At 45.3% G+C, this 17,586-nt stretch overlaps 1 protein-coding gene across 2 annotated transcripts in view; it reads left to right on the top strand.

Annotated features, from left to right (window-relative positions):
- Grid1 (glutamate ionotropic receptor delta type subunit 1) overlaps positions 1-14,417 on the top strand; it is a 759,372-nt gene extending 744,955 nt beyond the window's left edge. For both annotated transcript variants that reach the window (XM_075988693.1, XM_075988692.1), the window contains exons 15-16: positions 3,074-3,314; positions 13,675-14,417. In XM_075988693.1, coding sequence (XP_075844808.1) covers positions 3,074-3,314; positions 13,675-14,103 — 670 coding nt within the window. In that variant the 3' untranslated portion in view covers positions 14,104-14,417. The remainder of the gene's footprint in view (positions 1-3,073; positions 3,315-13,674) is intronic.
- Positions 14,418-17,586: the final 3,169 nt, after the last annotated feature.

Raw genomic sequence — 17,586 nt, 5'->3', positions numbered from 1 at the left:
CCTGTTGCGTCTATATTCATGCTTTCTTGTTTCGTTGTTTGTTTTGTTTTATTCCATGTTTTCCTGTAAATCGCCACACGTTCTTTCTGAAATAAGATGTGCCATAAAAAGTTGCATACAACTGTAAGGAGAAAAAGTCAGAAAAATTTAAGCAGCGTGCCTGATATTGCTCAGAAACTGTGAGGAGATCAGATCCTATGGTCCTTTCAGGGCCTTACTGTCTCCCAGGTCAGAACTTGACCTTTGGATAACAGCCTGTTGTCACAGAAAGAGCATACCCCCACCCCCAGATTATTAATGGCCCAGAGCTGAAGAATAGCATTGCCACTTTCTAATTACATCTCTGGGTAAGTCAGGTGGATTCAGTGCTCAGGCCTTCAGGAAGTAAGACAGGCAGATGAAGCATTGCTATGCATGCAGTTAGGCAGATTCAGGAAGTGCAAATGATTTCTCCCTGCAGTGTTCTCTCAATAAGAGGTAGCTCCTGCGAAGACTGACTTGATAAGAAGCTGCTCAGTAGGGCCACCCAGATACACAACTACTAAGCAGTTCTTACAGAATCTGTTACTATTCACCGGGTTATAAGCTAATGGCCCCTGAGATGGGTATCTTTATCTAATCGCAGATATTGGTAATGAGAGAGCTAGGGTTGAGAGGTTCAGAATCTGGATTAGAATTAATCTCTATCCATGACACATCTGTATCTACAAACAAAGGGGTCTGATGTCTTCATGAGGAGTCAGCAGTATACTTCAGTCGCGAGTCCCCTGGACAGGCTGATCCCTGTGTATCAGTGTCTGTAGTTTACATTAAGCTCGCCCTACTCACCCCAGCCACCAGAGACTTAACAAGGCCAGTGAACAAAGCCAGCTTTGGATGACCAAAGTAGTGAGGTGGATACTGTAGGGTCCTGTTCATCGTCCACCGTGCCATTGCAGAGAGCATCCTGTTCATCGTCCCCTGTGTCCTTGCAGAGAGCTGTGGTTCCCAGGGACATTCTGAGCACAGCCACAAAGCACAAAGATGCACATGTAAATCAGTGACCTCGGGGACCATGTCCTTCCAGGCATGGCCATGTTGTAAGCCTTTGGGTGTCATCACTGCCCTGATTTCTTGCTGGATGTTTTTATATTCTCGCTACGGCCCTTCCGGCTTAGTTTGTATTCATTATTCAGCAAATGCATTCACACATTCGTTGACAGGACAAATATCTGATAACAAGTAGCTTTTGTTTTGATATCTACTAAGCTTGCGCATGACAAACATAGAAAGCTGCAGCCCTACTCATTAGAATGGGAACCACAAATCAATGAGGCGTAGCAGCATTTGGCCCTCATCCAGTAAAACACAGATGAGATCAAAGCCTACTCCGTCCTGAGCTGGGTCCTTCTCAGACAATAAGAGGCTACACCATGCTGGCCCATGATAGAGACAGGACCTGGGAGACACCAGACCTCTGCGTGGTATGTGGGCCCAGCCTCAGAACTATGGATGCAAGTCCAGTGCTGAGACTACACAACTATCGAGCTGAGCTTCTGCAGTTCGTTAACTGCACATACCTGTGAGCTAAATGCATATCCATGGACCAGACTCATAGATAACTACCCATCAGATGGAAAGGCTTTTCTATTTTGAATCTGCAAGCCACCCGTGATACCCGGCCCTCTCACTGTGTAGAGCTCTAAGTTACAGAAGGAGCACGCAAAACACCGCAGTGGTAGAAGCCAGCATGAAGACTTGGCCCACCAATATGCAGTCAGACCCCCTCTCACCCTGTTAGAGTGCATCTCAGTGTGTCTGCTTTATGACTTCATCCTATGCCTCCGTCTTCCTCATTCACCACGCCACAGCTTCACTCTGTGGTGCGGCTGGCAAACTGCAATGAGTCCTTCGTACCAGACAGGATATTCACACCTATTCCAGTTTCAGTGGTTGCCAGCCTCTGGAAAGTCATTCCACTTCTCTGTGCCTTGATTTCCTTCACTATAAAGTAAGACAATAGGACTATTAATCCCAGAGGGTTGGCCTCTAAGATTCAGAAACATCTGCTAGGTATGGAGGTTGACTACACCCTGCCCAAGGAAACAACTGGGCCACCATTGTACTTCATGATCCATCGTCCTCAAGCCTTCTAGGCTGCAGCTAGAAACCCCTGGCGTGTGTGTCTCCCTGGCATTTCTCTGCTCATTTCCTTGTGTCCATCACCGCTTCGGTCTTCACACTGACAGTCATGGTTGACATGTGCGTCTTTAGACTACAAGTTTAGCAGCTTTGAGCATCGTTCTTGGCACAGAATCTTCCTCAATGAAATGATGAAGGATAACAGGAGTCCCAGTAGGGCAGACAGGGTAGACAAATGGGGTTTCCCTTTTCCAAAATGGATAGGACAATAACAGCTTAAGAGTTTGCATTTTTTCCCCCTGATTTGAAATACTTGCATGTATGTAATGGAATAGCTGGGAATGGGACCTAAGTATAAACATGAAATTAATTTATGGTTCATATGTATCATACACATATAGTCTGTGTATAATCTTATGAGATGTTTTAAATAAGTCTGTGTAGGAAATAAAGTTTGTGTTTATTAACATGTAAGAGGTCAAATGTAGAATTTTCCATTTGTGGTATCATGCAGATCTGCAAAAGTTTCAGACTTTGAAGTATTTGGGATTCCAGGTCCTTGGATTAAGGATGTTTGACTTTCAGATGTTAAAATTTTATGGACAGCTTTTTTTATGACTGGGAACATACTAAATCTGTGTTCTGGGGGTTCCCCTAGTTCATTTCTGCATGCCCCAAGTTTATCGTGAGAACTTTCTCGGCAATCCGTGTGAGGGACCTGACATACTATGTCACTGAACCTTTTGGCACTGGTTCGGTGAGGAGGGAAAACCTACTATTGTATGTTCTGAAGGAAGCACTCTGGGTGCGTGGTGCAGAAGGCACTGTGGAAGAACCTGACTCTGAGAATTGCTGTGATGCTTCCAGGGTAAGCATGCCAGGCTGTTGACAGGATCCCATGGCTTACATGAGGAAGTCAATGGCTGTGACTCACCTGTGTTGTGTCTTACAGGATCCTGGAGCTGCAAGACACAGGGGACCTGGATGTGCTCAAGCAGAAGTGGTGGCCGCACACAGGCCGCTGTGACCTCACCAGCCATTCCAGTGCTCAGGCTGAGGGAAAATCCCTTAAACTACACAGCTTTGCCGGAGTCTTCTGCATCTTGGCCATCGGCCTCCTCCTTGCCTGCCTTGTGGCTGCTCTAGAGTTATGGTGGAACAGCAACCGGTGCCACCAGGAGACCCCCAAAGAGGTTGGTGTCCTCACAGTCTTGCCATAATATAGAGGCAGGGTGTCGCCCTGGGCCATTTATTTGGTGGGTGGTTTTCTTCTAGTTAGTATTTATCAGAGTCACCTTGTCTTGACACGACAGCATTTGGATATTGGGGGAATATGTCACATTTCCTTTTGTTTTTAAAGCAAGGGAGAAAATGTAGGGGATGTTTTCATGTTTGAACAAAGTGCCAAGGGACCAGCCACAGCCACTAAAGTCCTGTATTTATCTATAGAGCAGGTACAGCGTGGGCAGCGCCAGAGAGCCCTTCCCCACCCTGCCCCTCTCATGTGCCTCCACCCTGACCTGGAGAGACCACCTGTAGGGTAAGAGAGGAGCCCGCATTCCTTCTTGGTTCTCTTTGGTGTCTCACCCACAGTCATAGGTCCCGTGGCCCCAGTAGGCAAGGGATTCCTGTCACCGCTGTCTCCCTTTCTTTTCTCTCCCTCTCATTCTCACAAGGCCTAGCCTTACCACGTTGGGAGAAACTCCAGACTCTAGGTCTGGGTACTTCTCTCACTATGTATACCAACCACTGCTGATTCTGTCCCTAGACGCATCCATCTTGTTGGGGATTTGTTCTTCAAGGTCATTTTCTGATTTGTTTTTTTTAAATGGACCCTTAAAGGGAATTCCCTTAAAAGAGGGTGTCAGAGAGCATCGTGTTTAATGATGCTTTGCTCACAGAAGCACACATAGGCATCTATAGGACAAGCTCAGATCCTCCATCCGTGTGTGGTCCCTGCCTGCTAAACACACGCCGGCTTCATCTAGAACCAGACTTTGGCTCATGGATTCTTCAGAGGCCTCTGGAGATAAATCTCCAAGAGGAAACTGTAAAGCAGCCAGCGTTCTGTCCAAAAGCAGCCGTTATTAAGAACACTGCCTGATGTTCCTGGTTTCATTTGTACTGGACGTGATGCACAGGTTCATTAATTGGCTTCAGAGGTGGGAGGTCAAAGAGAAAAGCAAAACAAACTGGGGCAGGAACCACAGACAGGTAGGAGGAGGGAAGAGGTGAATGATCTCACTCAGCCTGGTGTGGGCAGGGAACTGGTACTTCTGTAGCAAAGATGGCATCTCTTTCCAAGAACTGCTTGGCTGACTGCACCCTTACCCATGATTGGCTGGCTGCACCCGTACCCATCAGTCTGCAAGGAAGTCCCTGGCAAGGAATGCTATGGCTATGGCTGTCTCCCTGTCCCCCTGACAGGAAGGCAATGGCTGTCTCCCTGTTCCTCTGACTGACAGGAAGGCAATGGCTGTCTCCCTGTTCCTCTGGCTGACAGAAAGGCAATGGTCGTCTCCCTGTCCCTCCTACCCACTACTCTTTCAGTCAGTGCTTTGCTCTCTAATGACATGACTCTTTAGCAGAGTCAGTGCTAAAGTGTCCAGAGGAGGGAGGGAGGGAGGAAGGATGGAAAGAAGGAAGCCTGGCTTTTCTACCATCTTGAAGGCTCTCCTGTCATCCCTGAACCACAGGATGAAAGGGGAGGGGGGTTTAATGGTTCTTGTTAAGTTGGGAAATGATTATATATTCAGAAGTTTTTTTTTATATTTAAAAGGGGAGGGACCATGACTTACTTATGAACAGATAAAGAAGAAGCCCCACTGTCCTCAGCAACTGCAGAATCTTGTCAGTTCCCCCATACCAAAGCCAGGGTGCCTTTCCTGCAGCCACCATCCCAGGGCTTTGTACATAAGAGCATCTTCAGGCAGGTATGGTGGGTGGTCCCAGGGACCCTCTAAGTAGGAAGAGGGAAGATGGGACAGACAGAAAAGACATTGGTTGACCCACATTGTATCCCCCCCGGTGCTGTTGGCTTGTTTGAGGTCTGGGCTTTCCTCCTCAGTAAGCCTCTTGGTTTCCCCTCTACAAATGCTGCACAGGTCAGGTTAGCAAGGGAGGTTTATTTTCAGGTGAGAGGAGCTTGTCTACTTTTATTTTGCTTTCATAGCCCCTAGTGTGGTGATCATTCCAGATGTGTTCACACAGAGTAAGTGAGAGGGAGTGAGGGAGGGAGAGACAGAGACAGAGAGACAGACAGACACAGACATAAATAAGCAAAGAGAGAACACAGAAGACCAAGGGATGTCCTGCTTATGAAAGCACAAATTGTTGCTTCTTTCCTGGCAGGACCCCTTCTTGCTTTCTCACTTCTGCATAAATGTACACTTGCTGATAGGAGAGAATACATTTACAAACAATTTACGCTTCCACAGTGTGAGCCCCCTTGCCTGGCTCTCAGCCTGCATCCAGACAAAGATGAGAATGACAGAGACATAGAGGAAGCACAGTAGGGGCTGCCCAGCCTTCGCCTTCTGTTGCTGTTTAGATGGATTGCACGGGAAACTTCCCCTGGTTTTATAGGTTCTCAACTTTCAGAGGAAGTTTATAACACTTCCCTCCTTGCTTCTGTTAACAATAATGTCCATGTGGAGCCCTTTCTTCTTTTCAAGGGTACTTCTTACCCCCTGGGCAACTACAACACAACTCACCAGTCTACATCATGGAGATTGGGCTGTCCTGACCTAAGCAGTAAGAACCACGACAGCACAGAGCGGGCCCGGCCTAGCCAGCACATGATGGGGTAGCTGGGGGTTATGGTGTATAGTGATTAGTAAATAGTCTTGGGGCTTGAGGAGATGAGTGTGGAGACTTGAGAAACCAGTAAAAAATCATTGAATTGGAGATGAGATGAAAAATTGTATTTTGGACAAGCTGAACAAAGGTAACAGGAAGTAAGGACAGGAAGGAAAAGCCAATAGAAGAGCCCGAGGAAGGAGCATGGGTCTATTTCCAATATCTCAATGTTAGGGCAAGGGGTTTGAACCTCACTACTATGAACAGAGGATGGACGTGAGATGGCAATACTTTAGAATTATATCTTTAAAACCGTGGTGAAATAATGAAGGTATTTAATTTAGATCCCCTTCACATTGCTGCTGTTCCATGTTTTATGGAGCAGCCTTGCAATTAGGCGAGGCTGGCTGGAAACTCTTGGAATGTTTCATTTTGGGATACCAGCTATATTTCTTAAGAGCTGAAAAAGCTGTCTTTGGGTGGAGCCCAAGCTGTGTTTAACGGCTTGTGCTGTGATGTCTTCCGAGTTTAGACACCTTTTTGGGGAAGGGTTGTAATGTGCATTGAACCTCTTAATATTCATGCGCATTTGAGCTCATATTTTTTCTGAGGAATCAGACAATTATGTAGTTACCCAATGCAGGTGAGTGCACCAAGCTCTTGGGGACGCAGTAAAGAGCCACTTGCGAGATTTATGGGAGATGTGGAATCATCGCTCTGAGAATGAAATATTCATGAAATAAAGATGAGAACTGCACAAATGGGAGCTGACATGAGGATTGAGGGATGAATCATCTATCACTAGGCTGGAAGTTGGAATTCTAGTTTCTCCCTGCGTTGCTCGTCCTGCCCTGTGTCTCCATGGTGTACAGGGCCAATGAAGGCCAGGACAGCTGGCCAGCAGTGGCGACATAGCAGCATCTCCCTTGTTCTGTGGGGATGGCCTTCAAAGCTTCTCCCCTACGGGCGACTGAATACTAGGAGTCCTCTCTTCAACGCCATACACTGCTTTGCCTCCACTCCTGTGCTTTACAAATTCCACGCTGTCTTCTTAGCCTTGTCAACAACATTTAAGGTGGGCTTCCTTATTACTGAAGGAGTACCACTCAAAAGCGACAATAGCAGAGCTGGTACAGGGACGGCACAACTGCCTCCCTGCACCTGCTACCTCCCGGAGGCACACTTGTCACAGTGTAAGGACACTGGGCTTTCTTGGGGTGTGCGGGATCATGAATTTCTACCTCGTATTTTCTAGAAGATTTTGAGAATGAGACTCAATTCTTCTCTGGGTCAGAATCTAGAATGGCATCTCAGAACCTGTTTTTTTTTGTTTGTTTGATTTTTGTCTTCTGTTGAAAATTGATACTAGCTGTTGGACAGTTCAATACATCCCAGAAACTAACCCAGAACATTCCAATAAGAAGCATGGAGCACTCCCACACCACTGAAGTATATCAGAACCAGGTCCCTGGCAAAGCCATCTCTGCCTGTGACCACTGCCCGTCTCCTTTGTTGTCAGTAACTTTTTACCTCTGTCTGCTTCAAGCCTGCCAGTAGCTCCTTACCTCTGCATTTGAATCGCTTTGTCCATTCTCTGGAACACGGGAACTCTTGTTAGGGGGTGATGAATATAATTGAGGTATTGAACATTTTCTGTTTGCCAGGAACCAAAGATGAATGTTTTACCAAGAACATTAGCTCATCTGGTCATAGGAGCTCAAATGTAGTTATTGAATGAGCACACTAGTCTGGGCTCCTATAAAGAAAATGTTATTAAATGTTAAATTGTTGTATAATCATTGCAACTGGATCAATGACTTCCAGTTTTGGCTGCATATCAGAGATGATCAATTCTGGAGCTTTTGAGAAGTACAGATGCTCGGCCCCAGTTTTCATAAGAGGATCTGGAAAACTATACTTTACAAAACTTCTGCATTCGTTTCTGATATCCTGCCAAGGGTTAAAACCTTCCATCATCTTTCTGCCAGGGTATACAGGAACCTTCCATGATGAAGAAGGTGAGCCTGTCATGGTAGAAAAGAACCCCAGGGTTGGATCTCGGTGGACATGTGTACCGGTCCCAATACTACATTCTTCATGTGTCATCTTAAGCAGGTCACTTCACTGCTAGGCTCGGCTCATCCATCTGGGTCCTGCTGCTCCTATCTGATGTATGAAGGGTTTGTTGGTGCTTCTCATTTCCCTGACAGGAAAAACTGGAGAGGGAGGTGCTCAGACACTCCCCCACAATGCTTCGCAGAATGATTGATATCCCCTGAGCTCATTTAATTGTCTCGAAATTCAAACTCTTTGTTTCCACCTAATCACAACTCTCAGACCCAAACTTAATTTCTAGCTACATCTAAGAGGAATTGTGTTGGTGGCATCACTCCCATCCGTTGGGTACCATTTACCACCTGGTGGGTCTCAGTGGTAACAGGAGAATGTTTCCAACAACCAGCCAGGTCAGGTGGGAGGTCCCTGAGCCCTAGTTTTATTCCTGCCCACCTTAAAGTGGGAGATGTTGGATTCCAAAGTTGGTTCTAATGAGTCCCGTGTGTAACATGCTGTTACACAGATGATAGTTTAGTTAATTACCGTTTTCCAATACACTGTATTATTTCCACATTGCTGAACAGCGGCTTAATTACAGAACTTTATCTCTGCTCGAGAATGCCTGAGAGAGGTTCCCTGGTAACCTCGGTTTCTGCATCTGCCACCATCCTTAATACAGGGTGAAGAATGCAGAGCTGGAATCCAGCCGATACGTGGGTAAATGCAGTCAGTAAATTTTATGTCATATTCAGGGATGTTTGACTAGGTCAGTTGCCTATGGTAGATTAATGAAGGCAGCCATAAGTTCCCAGATCTCTTTCCACAGCTGTCATTACCTAGCTGAACACTAAAGCCTTGGGATAATGAGGATGTGAACTGATATAGTTCACATTAAAAAAAAACCCCATTATTTGATTTGCATAACATTATAGAATGCATCATTTTGTCTGAAAGAGGGATAATTATTCAAGTCACCCCTGCTGTTTTCCTTGTTTAAGCTGATTACTTCTTCCTTTCCTTGGTCAGAGACACATAAGATCCAAGCAGACATGACCTTGCTTGTGCTAAATCTGTGGCCCAGGTAATACGAGAGAACAAAGACCCCAAGCAAGGTGGCCATGTGCTTCTTGCCCCTCTGTTCTAGCTCTCAGACTAAGCCACAGAAGCAGGCAGCTTAAGGATGCTGAGACTCTGAAGCAGGCTGCCTTCAATTCCAGGGAGGTCAGGAAGCATTTATGCCAGTTCTGTTCATCTTCTTTTAGACTTAACCAACCAGTACAGGATACTCCTGATGGACCCCTCTTCTCCCAGGGTTTATCTGGGTCCTGGTGTTACTGGGATAATAGAATTTGAATAGAAGGAGGGTCAACTGATTTGAGGAAGTTGGATTCTTGACAGCCATTTGGCATGGGAAGCTCTCTCTGGAAAATTTCTTCAATTGGTGTGAACATTTTCTGTGTATCCTGACATAGGAAGGCTAAAGGCTAATAGATAACCACAATTGGGAGTTGATCTGCCCTGCATGGCTTCACACTGCTTACAACGGATTCATCCATCCTTAATTTAAGACAGGAAAAAAATACACTGGGTTAAGAAACCATTCAAGATCTTTCTTTCAGCTTATACAGACAACACAAATCATATTCCACATTTTTTGTTTCTGTTGTTGTTGTTATTGGTGGTGGTGGTGGTGGTGTGTGTGTGTGTGTGTGTGTGTGTGCATGCAAGTGTACTTTGTTTTATTTTGGTTTTGCTTTTGGAATGTTTTGATATGTTTTTAAGATAGAACATGAAGGTGGAGAAAGATTTGGGAAAAGTTGGAAGAGGGGAAAGAATATGATCAAAATATATTGTATAAAATCCTCAAAATTTAAATGAAAAGAAATAACCCATTCCTTGGGTTAGTCTTTAATAGGCTGATGCTTCTTGACCTCAGAGCCGTATTAGAAGGTTAGGTTATTAACTGTGCCCTCTCTCCACTCCAGACTGCTACTGCTTCCCATTTTGTGCCTTGAATGTCAATGCTGAAGACTCCAGATAAGAGGCTTCCCTTGCTCACATTTTTCTTCCCAGGACTTTGGTTGAGACACTGCATCAGCCAATGTTTGTTGCTCTGGCATTGGGTATAGAGTGTTGTTTCCTGTCTGTCTGAGACTCTCAGAGCCCTGTCTCCCTGGGGCATTCTCCTAGCTCTTTGTTTCCAAGGCCTGAAAAAACAGGACCTACCCTCTGAGCACCTGCCCTGACCCAGTACTTAGCTGACTCTAAGTGAAAGGTCAGGGCTCTCCCTTCAGTTGACAGAATCCATGGTGAACACAGCTGGAGCCAAGACAGCTTGATTCCTGCCTGTTGCAAATAGTCTTCCATTCCAGATGGGCGCCTTACGGTACTGAATTATAAAACGGAAAGGAAGAGAAGGCAAGGTTATGTAACGAATAGGTTCTTTCAAGGAAACCCCCAACACGGCTCATCAGTTTTCCTTCTATTGGAACCATAGGCTGTAGAGAGGGCGCCTGGCTTGTCTAGTCTTCTCCAAGTTTTGCTGGCTGTAGGGAAGAGAACATTGTTGCCTTGAACCCTAAAAGCATCTGAAACTCTGTCCTAGTGTCTCCACCTTCCACCCTTTTGGGGGGGTGCATTTTGGAATGAAAATAATCTGTGAATTGAAACATTCACCAGCTGAGTTCCGACACTGACTTTGGTTGGTTCAGACAAAGGGGCCATATCCCATATCAAAAGCTGCATTGCAGATCAGGGAGCTGTGAAAAGGCTGAAAATCTAAGTTTGATGATGAGCAGAGCCAGGGCTTATCCTGAGGCCCAGACCCAGAGAGCGTGGCCACAGCACGGATGGTTGGGTATGGTACCACAGCTATTGGATGAAACTCCACCTATTCTCCGAGTCTCTTTTTTTCGGGATTTTCACCATGTACTAATGACCTTGTTTGTGTGACAGTACTGTCTGTTCACCGGGGAATGTTATCTGCCACCCACACCATTACAGAGTGAAGGCAGCAATTTTCCCAAAGCAAGTGACTCTTTAAAGATGAACCATGGATTATTTAAGAAGCCATCGTAGTGATGGCTGCACACACCTTTAATCTCAGCACTCGGGAGGCAGAGGCAAGTGGACCTCTGTGAGTTTGAGGCCATCCTGGTCTACAAGAGCTAGTTCCAGGACAGGTTCCAAAGCCAAAGAGAAACCCTATCTTGAAAAACAAAAACAAACAAACAAACAAACAAACAAAAAGCCATCAAAAATGAGGGAATCTAAGTCAATAACCCCCCAAATAATAGGCATAAGATACTATCTTAAAAATTTTATATAAAGAATGGAAACATTTCTCTTTATATAAAGCAAAGAAAAAAACAGAAAGACAGATAAATCATACATTGAGGAGAAAGTTGCTCTGTGCTAGGTCAACCATGGTACAAAATAATTAATAAATCTCTTTGATTTGGTTTGCTATATTTAGATTATTCTTAATGTGCCGTGGTTCAACTATGATAGTTCCCGTTTACCATAGTACAATAGCAGAATGCAATCAGCAGAAACTATACTTTAACGTTTTAATCTTTTTCTGGGAAAACACTTTGAAGCAGCAGAGAGCCGCAGTCCCAGCTACGGAACACAAGCAGAAAATGCCAATGCTCTCCAACGCGCCATATTGTTGAAGTGAGGGTGCCTGGTACTTATGGTGATTACATTGCTGACTTGGGCTATTTTCAACTGGCTGTGAGTCTGTTAATATTTAACACTGTTAATTGAGGAGCACTTACAGCTTACACATCTTTGAAGGAGCTAAGAAAAGAATCTTGTGAATGGTATTGAGACAGACAAAGTAGTGGATAGCATCTCACCCATTTCTCCCCACTTTCTCCCCACTTTCCTATGGCACTTGCTATTCAGAGGTATTCTTATCTCAGAAGCAGCTTCCCAGCACTGATGAGCTGAGTCATACTGGGTGGTTTCAGATCACTGGAATCCTGGGTGTTATTCAGTGGCCATCCAGTTACTTCCAATGTCATTTCCATTTATGACAACAAGCCAATTTCCACAATGTTCCCTCACCCTCTGCCCAGTGTGCTCCTTTATTATTCAGTTTCTTCCTGGCCTGCAAGGAGTTCCTCATTGTCTTATGAATGTTGTCAGGGTTCTTGCTGCGGGAGATGTTCTGGAAACCACTGTACGTGCCTTTCCAGAAGCTAGGCCCAGTGTGCCAGCTTTGAACTCATGGTCATTTAGACAGCAGTGATCTCCTTTTCCCCAGCAAAGACTGTTGAATCAAGGAGTGAATGACGGGGTTCTTTAGTTCTTTGCATACCTGAGAAATGCTGTCTTGAGTCTTCCTAGTATTGGCTTTGTGATTGGCATCATGAATAAGGAGGAGGGCTTATGCTCTTGATCCCAAATGACCTCCTAATGGGGAGCCCTATCCCTTATCCCATAGGAGCTCAAAATAATCAGTCACTGGGATAACCTCTGTTTTGCATGATATTTTTTTTCTTTTTGGAGGCATATCAAAGCCTCTACATCTTGTGGTGTTTCTAAAATACCTACAACCTAAACAGAGGTTCTATTCCTCCCTCTCACGTGCTCTGAACACTAGACCACTGGCAAGATTGCATTTTAGAAATAAATCGTGACTCAATATTTTTTCTTGGAGTCTGGCTTCAGAAAGGGCCAGCTGTAGCCACCATCTTTCCTAGATCAATGACACCCACAAAGCCACAATTGGTTCTGCAGCTTCTACCCTCATGGGAGGTGGAATAGCTATTTTCCTGGACACTTGTCACTTGTCCACTTCAGTGGGGTATGGGGTGGGACAGAGGGAGCAGGCAGCATTTCCCTTGAGCTTTCAAGCACAGCGACCACCTTGATTCATTTTAGCATTGAAGATGTAGCATCAGTTTACTTGAGAAGAATTAAGTTTTTATTTTCTTTCTTCAGTATATAAATAAACTAAAGGGTCTTGGGTGAGAATCGTCCATTTGGGAAGCCTCAAGTCCTCTTGATACCTCACTGCCCTTCCTCTCCCCCACTTAAACACCATTTGCCAGATGGGGCATGCTTTACCCTCTGGGATGAACTAGAGATTCTACACACACACACACACACACCCACACACACACACACACACTAGGTGGTCAGGTAGGCCAGTGTTGCTTTTCCATATCTGACTTCTAGGTAACCTCTAACACTCATGGGGTTGGTGACTCACAAGGCAGTGGAATTGCTCTAACCCTGTTCCTCTTTGTGTAAGGCAAGGGTGACAGTATCAAGCCTAGGAAGCTGTGGATTCAAACTGCAAATGCATGGGGCATATTAGGAATCAAGATCACTTCTTCTATTTCCCTGGTACTCTATTTATCTCTTCCCGCTTCAGCCAATTCTTTAGAGCATCTCGTTATAGGGTTGCCCTGGGTGTGCCAGAGATTCTAGGCTGAGTGCAGTGTGGAAGAGAGAGGCTTCTGATGCCTGCTGTCGGGGTCATCATTTTACAAAGATTAGTGTTCTCGGGTATGGATTCCCCAGATAGCCAAGAGTTGACCATCTGATTGAGGGAAGGTGGGAACAACGAGGGATACTCTGTCTGGCAAGCTGAACAGGCTGGTAGCTCCAGGTATCCGGATTTAGCAGCAAAGCTGACCTCAGTCCACTCTACAGATGTTCGTTGACCTTCCTGTCCTTTCTCTTCAGGACAAAGAGGTGAATCTGGAACAGGTGCACCGACGCATCAATAGCCTCATGGATGAAGACATTGCTCACAAGCAAATTTCCCCAGCATCCATTGAGCTCTCTGCCCTGGAGATGGGGGGCCTGGCTCCAAGCCAAGCCTTGGAGCCCACGCGGGAGTATCAGAACACCCAACTCTCGGTCAGCACCTTTCTGCCTGAACAAAGCAGCCATGGCACCAGCCGGACACTGTCGTCAGGGCCCAGCAGCAACCTGCCACTGCCACTGAGCAGCTCAGCCACCATGCCCACGATTCAGTGCAAACACAGGTCGCCCAACGGAGGACTGTTCCGACAGAGCCCTGTGAAGACCCCAATCCCCATGTCCTTTCAGCCCGTGCCTGGAGGTGTCCTTCCAGAGGCTCTGGACACCTCTCATGGCACCTCCATCTGACCGTCGCCTGCCCTCTTGCCCGTCTGCCCACCCACCCGACCAGCAGAGCTTTTTAATACAAGAAAATGACAACACAGACCACACACACACACATACACACACACACACACACACACACACACACACACACACACGGACTCTTTCATTTTTCTTGTACATAAATGTAAATAATGACAGAATGGAGTGGGGTAAAAGTGTATTTTGAATATTCCCAATTTTCGAAGTCAGTAAAAAACAAAAAACCAACAAAAACTGTATGAATGACTTTGTAAATTTTGTTCTATATGAATAAAAAGGCAAATTACTTGTGATCATTCTGAAGTGCCAAAGGAGCCCCCTATTCCTGGACCCTTCCGAGGGCAGGAAGGACCATCGGAAAAGAAGCTCCTGGCTGCTGGGGAGGAAAGAAGACGTGGAGGAGCCCCGAATGCCACTTGCTGCTGTGCCAACAGCTTTCCCTCTTGTCCTTCCTTACAAGTCCCTCATTATTCCTTCGGTGTTTTTGGGTGGATTCAGTGTGTGCCTGAGTCTGGAGCCCAGGTTGTGTGGACCCATCTGGTCCCTGACCTGTAGGCTGACCTGCCCTAGACATGGCGCTGGACAATCAGGCTCAAGATGCTGAGGTCGCTGTGTGTCACAGTGTGTAGCATGCAACTGTCCCCAAGGCCTCAGAAAAGATGCCCATATTGAGGTCACAGTCTCTGAGGCTTTGATATCAATGTGTTTGAACAGCATATTATTGGTCTTTTTTTTTTAAAAAAAAACTCTTTCTACTTAGGAGAATCAGTCAGTGATGGCAACCCCATCTAGGCAGAGGTGGGACTGTCCTGAGTGGGATATCCTTTATTATAGGTTGAATTTGTCATATGGATTGTATGACATATGGATTGTAAGAAACCATTGTAAAGACTGTTTGCTTGGATTAGGGCTCATAGCTCTGATCAAAAGAAAAGTGTAGCTACAGACACAGGGAGTAGAAGTACACAGGTAAAAGCCTTCCACTGAAATGAGTTAGGGGAATTTTCTCCAAATTATGGGGAGATTGAGGATAAACAAGAAGGACCACGTAGGGAATTAGCTTGACTCTTTCAAGAGGAGTCCTAATGAAGCTATCCATAGTCCTTAAAGACATGTGCCCTAATGAAGCTGTCCATAGTCCTTAAAGACATGTCTTTAGGCTTTATAAAGTTGGCTAAACAGGACCAGATCTCAGCACTAGCCCTTTCTCCAGAATTACTGTGTTTTCAACACCAGGAGTCCTCAGACAATAAACCAGCCCACAGCAGGGATCCTTCAGGCTGGAAGAATCTTCTATCCTCTGAGATGGTGAATTTGCAGGGAAGTCCTGTTTGATAAAACAAGGCTAACCTAAGGATCTTCCCTCTCTACATTGCCCTTTGTGGGTAACTAAACTGTAGAACCAGCAATGATTCCTCCAGGGGAATCTGAGCTGTATCACTGTAAGCTGCTTCCTCCCATTTTGAAGACCAAGGTGTCTCTGATCTCCTACACTGCTGGGATGTAGAACATAACCCCATCCAGTTCCAAAAGTATAGAGCTCCTACTCAAACTACAAATTGAGGTGTTAAGATCTTGGTCTGTGGTTACAGAGAAACACACCATTCTGTCTATTACTTCTTCTGTACTTCTATATTTTTGTAGAGTTAGTTGAGAGATAGATTCATGAAGATAATTACTGGACCAGGATGAATTTATTTCCCAAAGTCCCTAATGATGTTAACGAGTATAAAGAAGTTACTGTATCACAGAGTCAGCTAAAAGCACCAGAACAAAACAAGACAATGTTCACAGTTATGTATCATTGGCTACTGGGAATTCCATGATACTAGTGTGACTAGAGTGATTTATCAGCATTTCCCTAGTCAGTGTGTGGACCGTGGAGACAGGTGTGCATGGCAAAGCCTAGGTGGGCTACCTAGCTTGCATAGGCTTTGTTTTCATTTCATCAGCACTTTGGGCAACTTGCACTGGAGGGTTAATTTTTCATATATATAGTCATTTAAAAAATCAAACTCTGGTCCCACTGCCTTATCTTACACCTATCTGTATCCCAAAGATGACCTAGTTTCTTTGGTATACCATGGATATGGATATGGGTGTCTTTGCTTAGGAGTAGAGATTCTCTCTCTCTCTCTCTCTCTCTCTCTCTCTCTCTCTCTCTCTCTCCCTCCCCCCTCTCTCTCTGTGTGTGTGTGTGTGTGTTGGGGAGAGAGAGAGAGAGAGAGAGAGAGAGAGAGAGAGAGAGAGAGAGAGAGAGAGAGAGAGAGAGAGAGAGAGAGAGAGAGGAGGGAAAGGGAGAAAGAGAGAAGGAGAGGGAGAAAGAGATTATCTTTGCAAGAAAGGTATAATGCTTCTGGCTGTTCCAGATACCTCCCAGTGTTATTTTTACCATATTTATGTCATTTTTTAATTTCCCTATCCTTGGCATGAGGGGAAATGATTGATATCAAGCAAGTTATCTAGGGGGAGACAAGAACAAAGCCTAGATTCTCCCACCCCAGCTATCTGTGTCAGCTCAGAATGTATCTTTTTCATGCTTTGCTCTGTGGATTTATAACTCTGTTTAGACTCTTCCATACATTTTAGGTATATTTTGTGCCTTCAGACACTGCAAATAATAATCAGCATTTGGATTAAAGTTGTTTAATAATAAAACGTGTCTGCTCCTAATGCTCTTATTCTCTGGGATTAAAGTGCACTCTGTCTCTGGGTGTGCTACAGTTTAAGTCTTGAATTCTGTCTGCCAGTGTACACAATTGTTGGTGGCACTCTTCTCCCCAGGTGGGTCTCAGGTCGACATGGAGATAGACCATGCCCTCTTTATCCTGTGTTTATCCAGTGTCCATGGATCTAAGCCAGCAGGCAGCAAGAGGACAGCCTGGGCGCAGTTCCAGATTCTGGTTAGTTGATCACCTTCGTTGAAAAGAGTGAGTTCTTGGAAAGCTCTTGGGGAGAACTGGACTGTGGCACACAGTACATTATGGGTACCTTTTCTCATCTCTGTGTTCCTTCTGGTCACAGAACATCCTTATATCTGCATGCCTAAATCGCACGGGACCCCAATCTTGACTTCTCAGTGTGTGCCCTTTGCAAGGTCTGTGTTTTCTTTCTCTCAAGGACATATCCCCCCACTTAGTTATCTCCCTGTACTGGATTCCTCCACTCCCTGCATGATGTCTGTACTTCTCAGCCTCGCTGAAACATTTCAGCCTTCCCTTTGATATCTGGAACTTCATGGAGAAAAGAGCTTTGGATAAGTCAGGATGACCTGGGAAGGTCGGTTTTCATGATAAAGATCTCAACTGCTGAAAACCCAAGGAAGAATACCATGTTGGGCCCTTGCTCTTCCACCTTTGCAGTAAAATAAGTTTCTTCCATATGGGGGCAAGGTCTTCAGACAGGAGATGGGACCAGAGGAGAGATTTTCCAGTATTTTCTAGAGAGACAGCTGGGGCCAGACAA

Source organism: Microtus pennsylvanicus, chromosome 10, assembly GCF_037038515.1.
Source record: "Microtus pennsylvanicus isolate mMicPen1 chromosome 10, mMicPen1.hap1, whole genome shotgun sequence".
NCBI lineage: Eukaryota > Metazoa > Chordata > Mammalia > Rodentia > Cricetidae > Microtus > Microtus pennsylvanicus.
The sequence above is the reverse complement of the archived record's forward strand: the minus strand, read 5'-3'. Positions and strand labels throughout refer to the sequence as shown.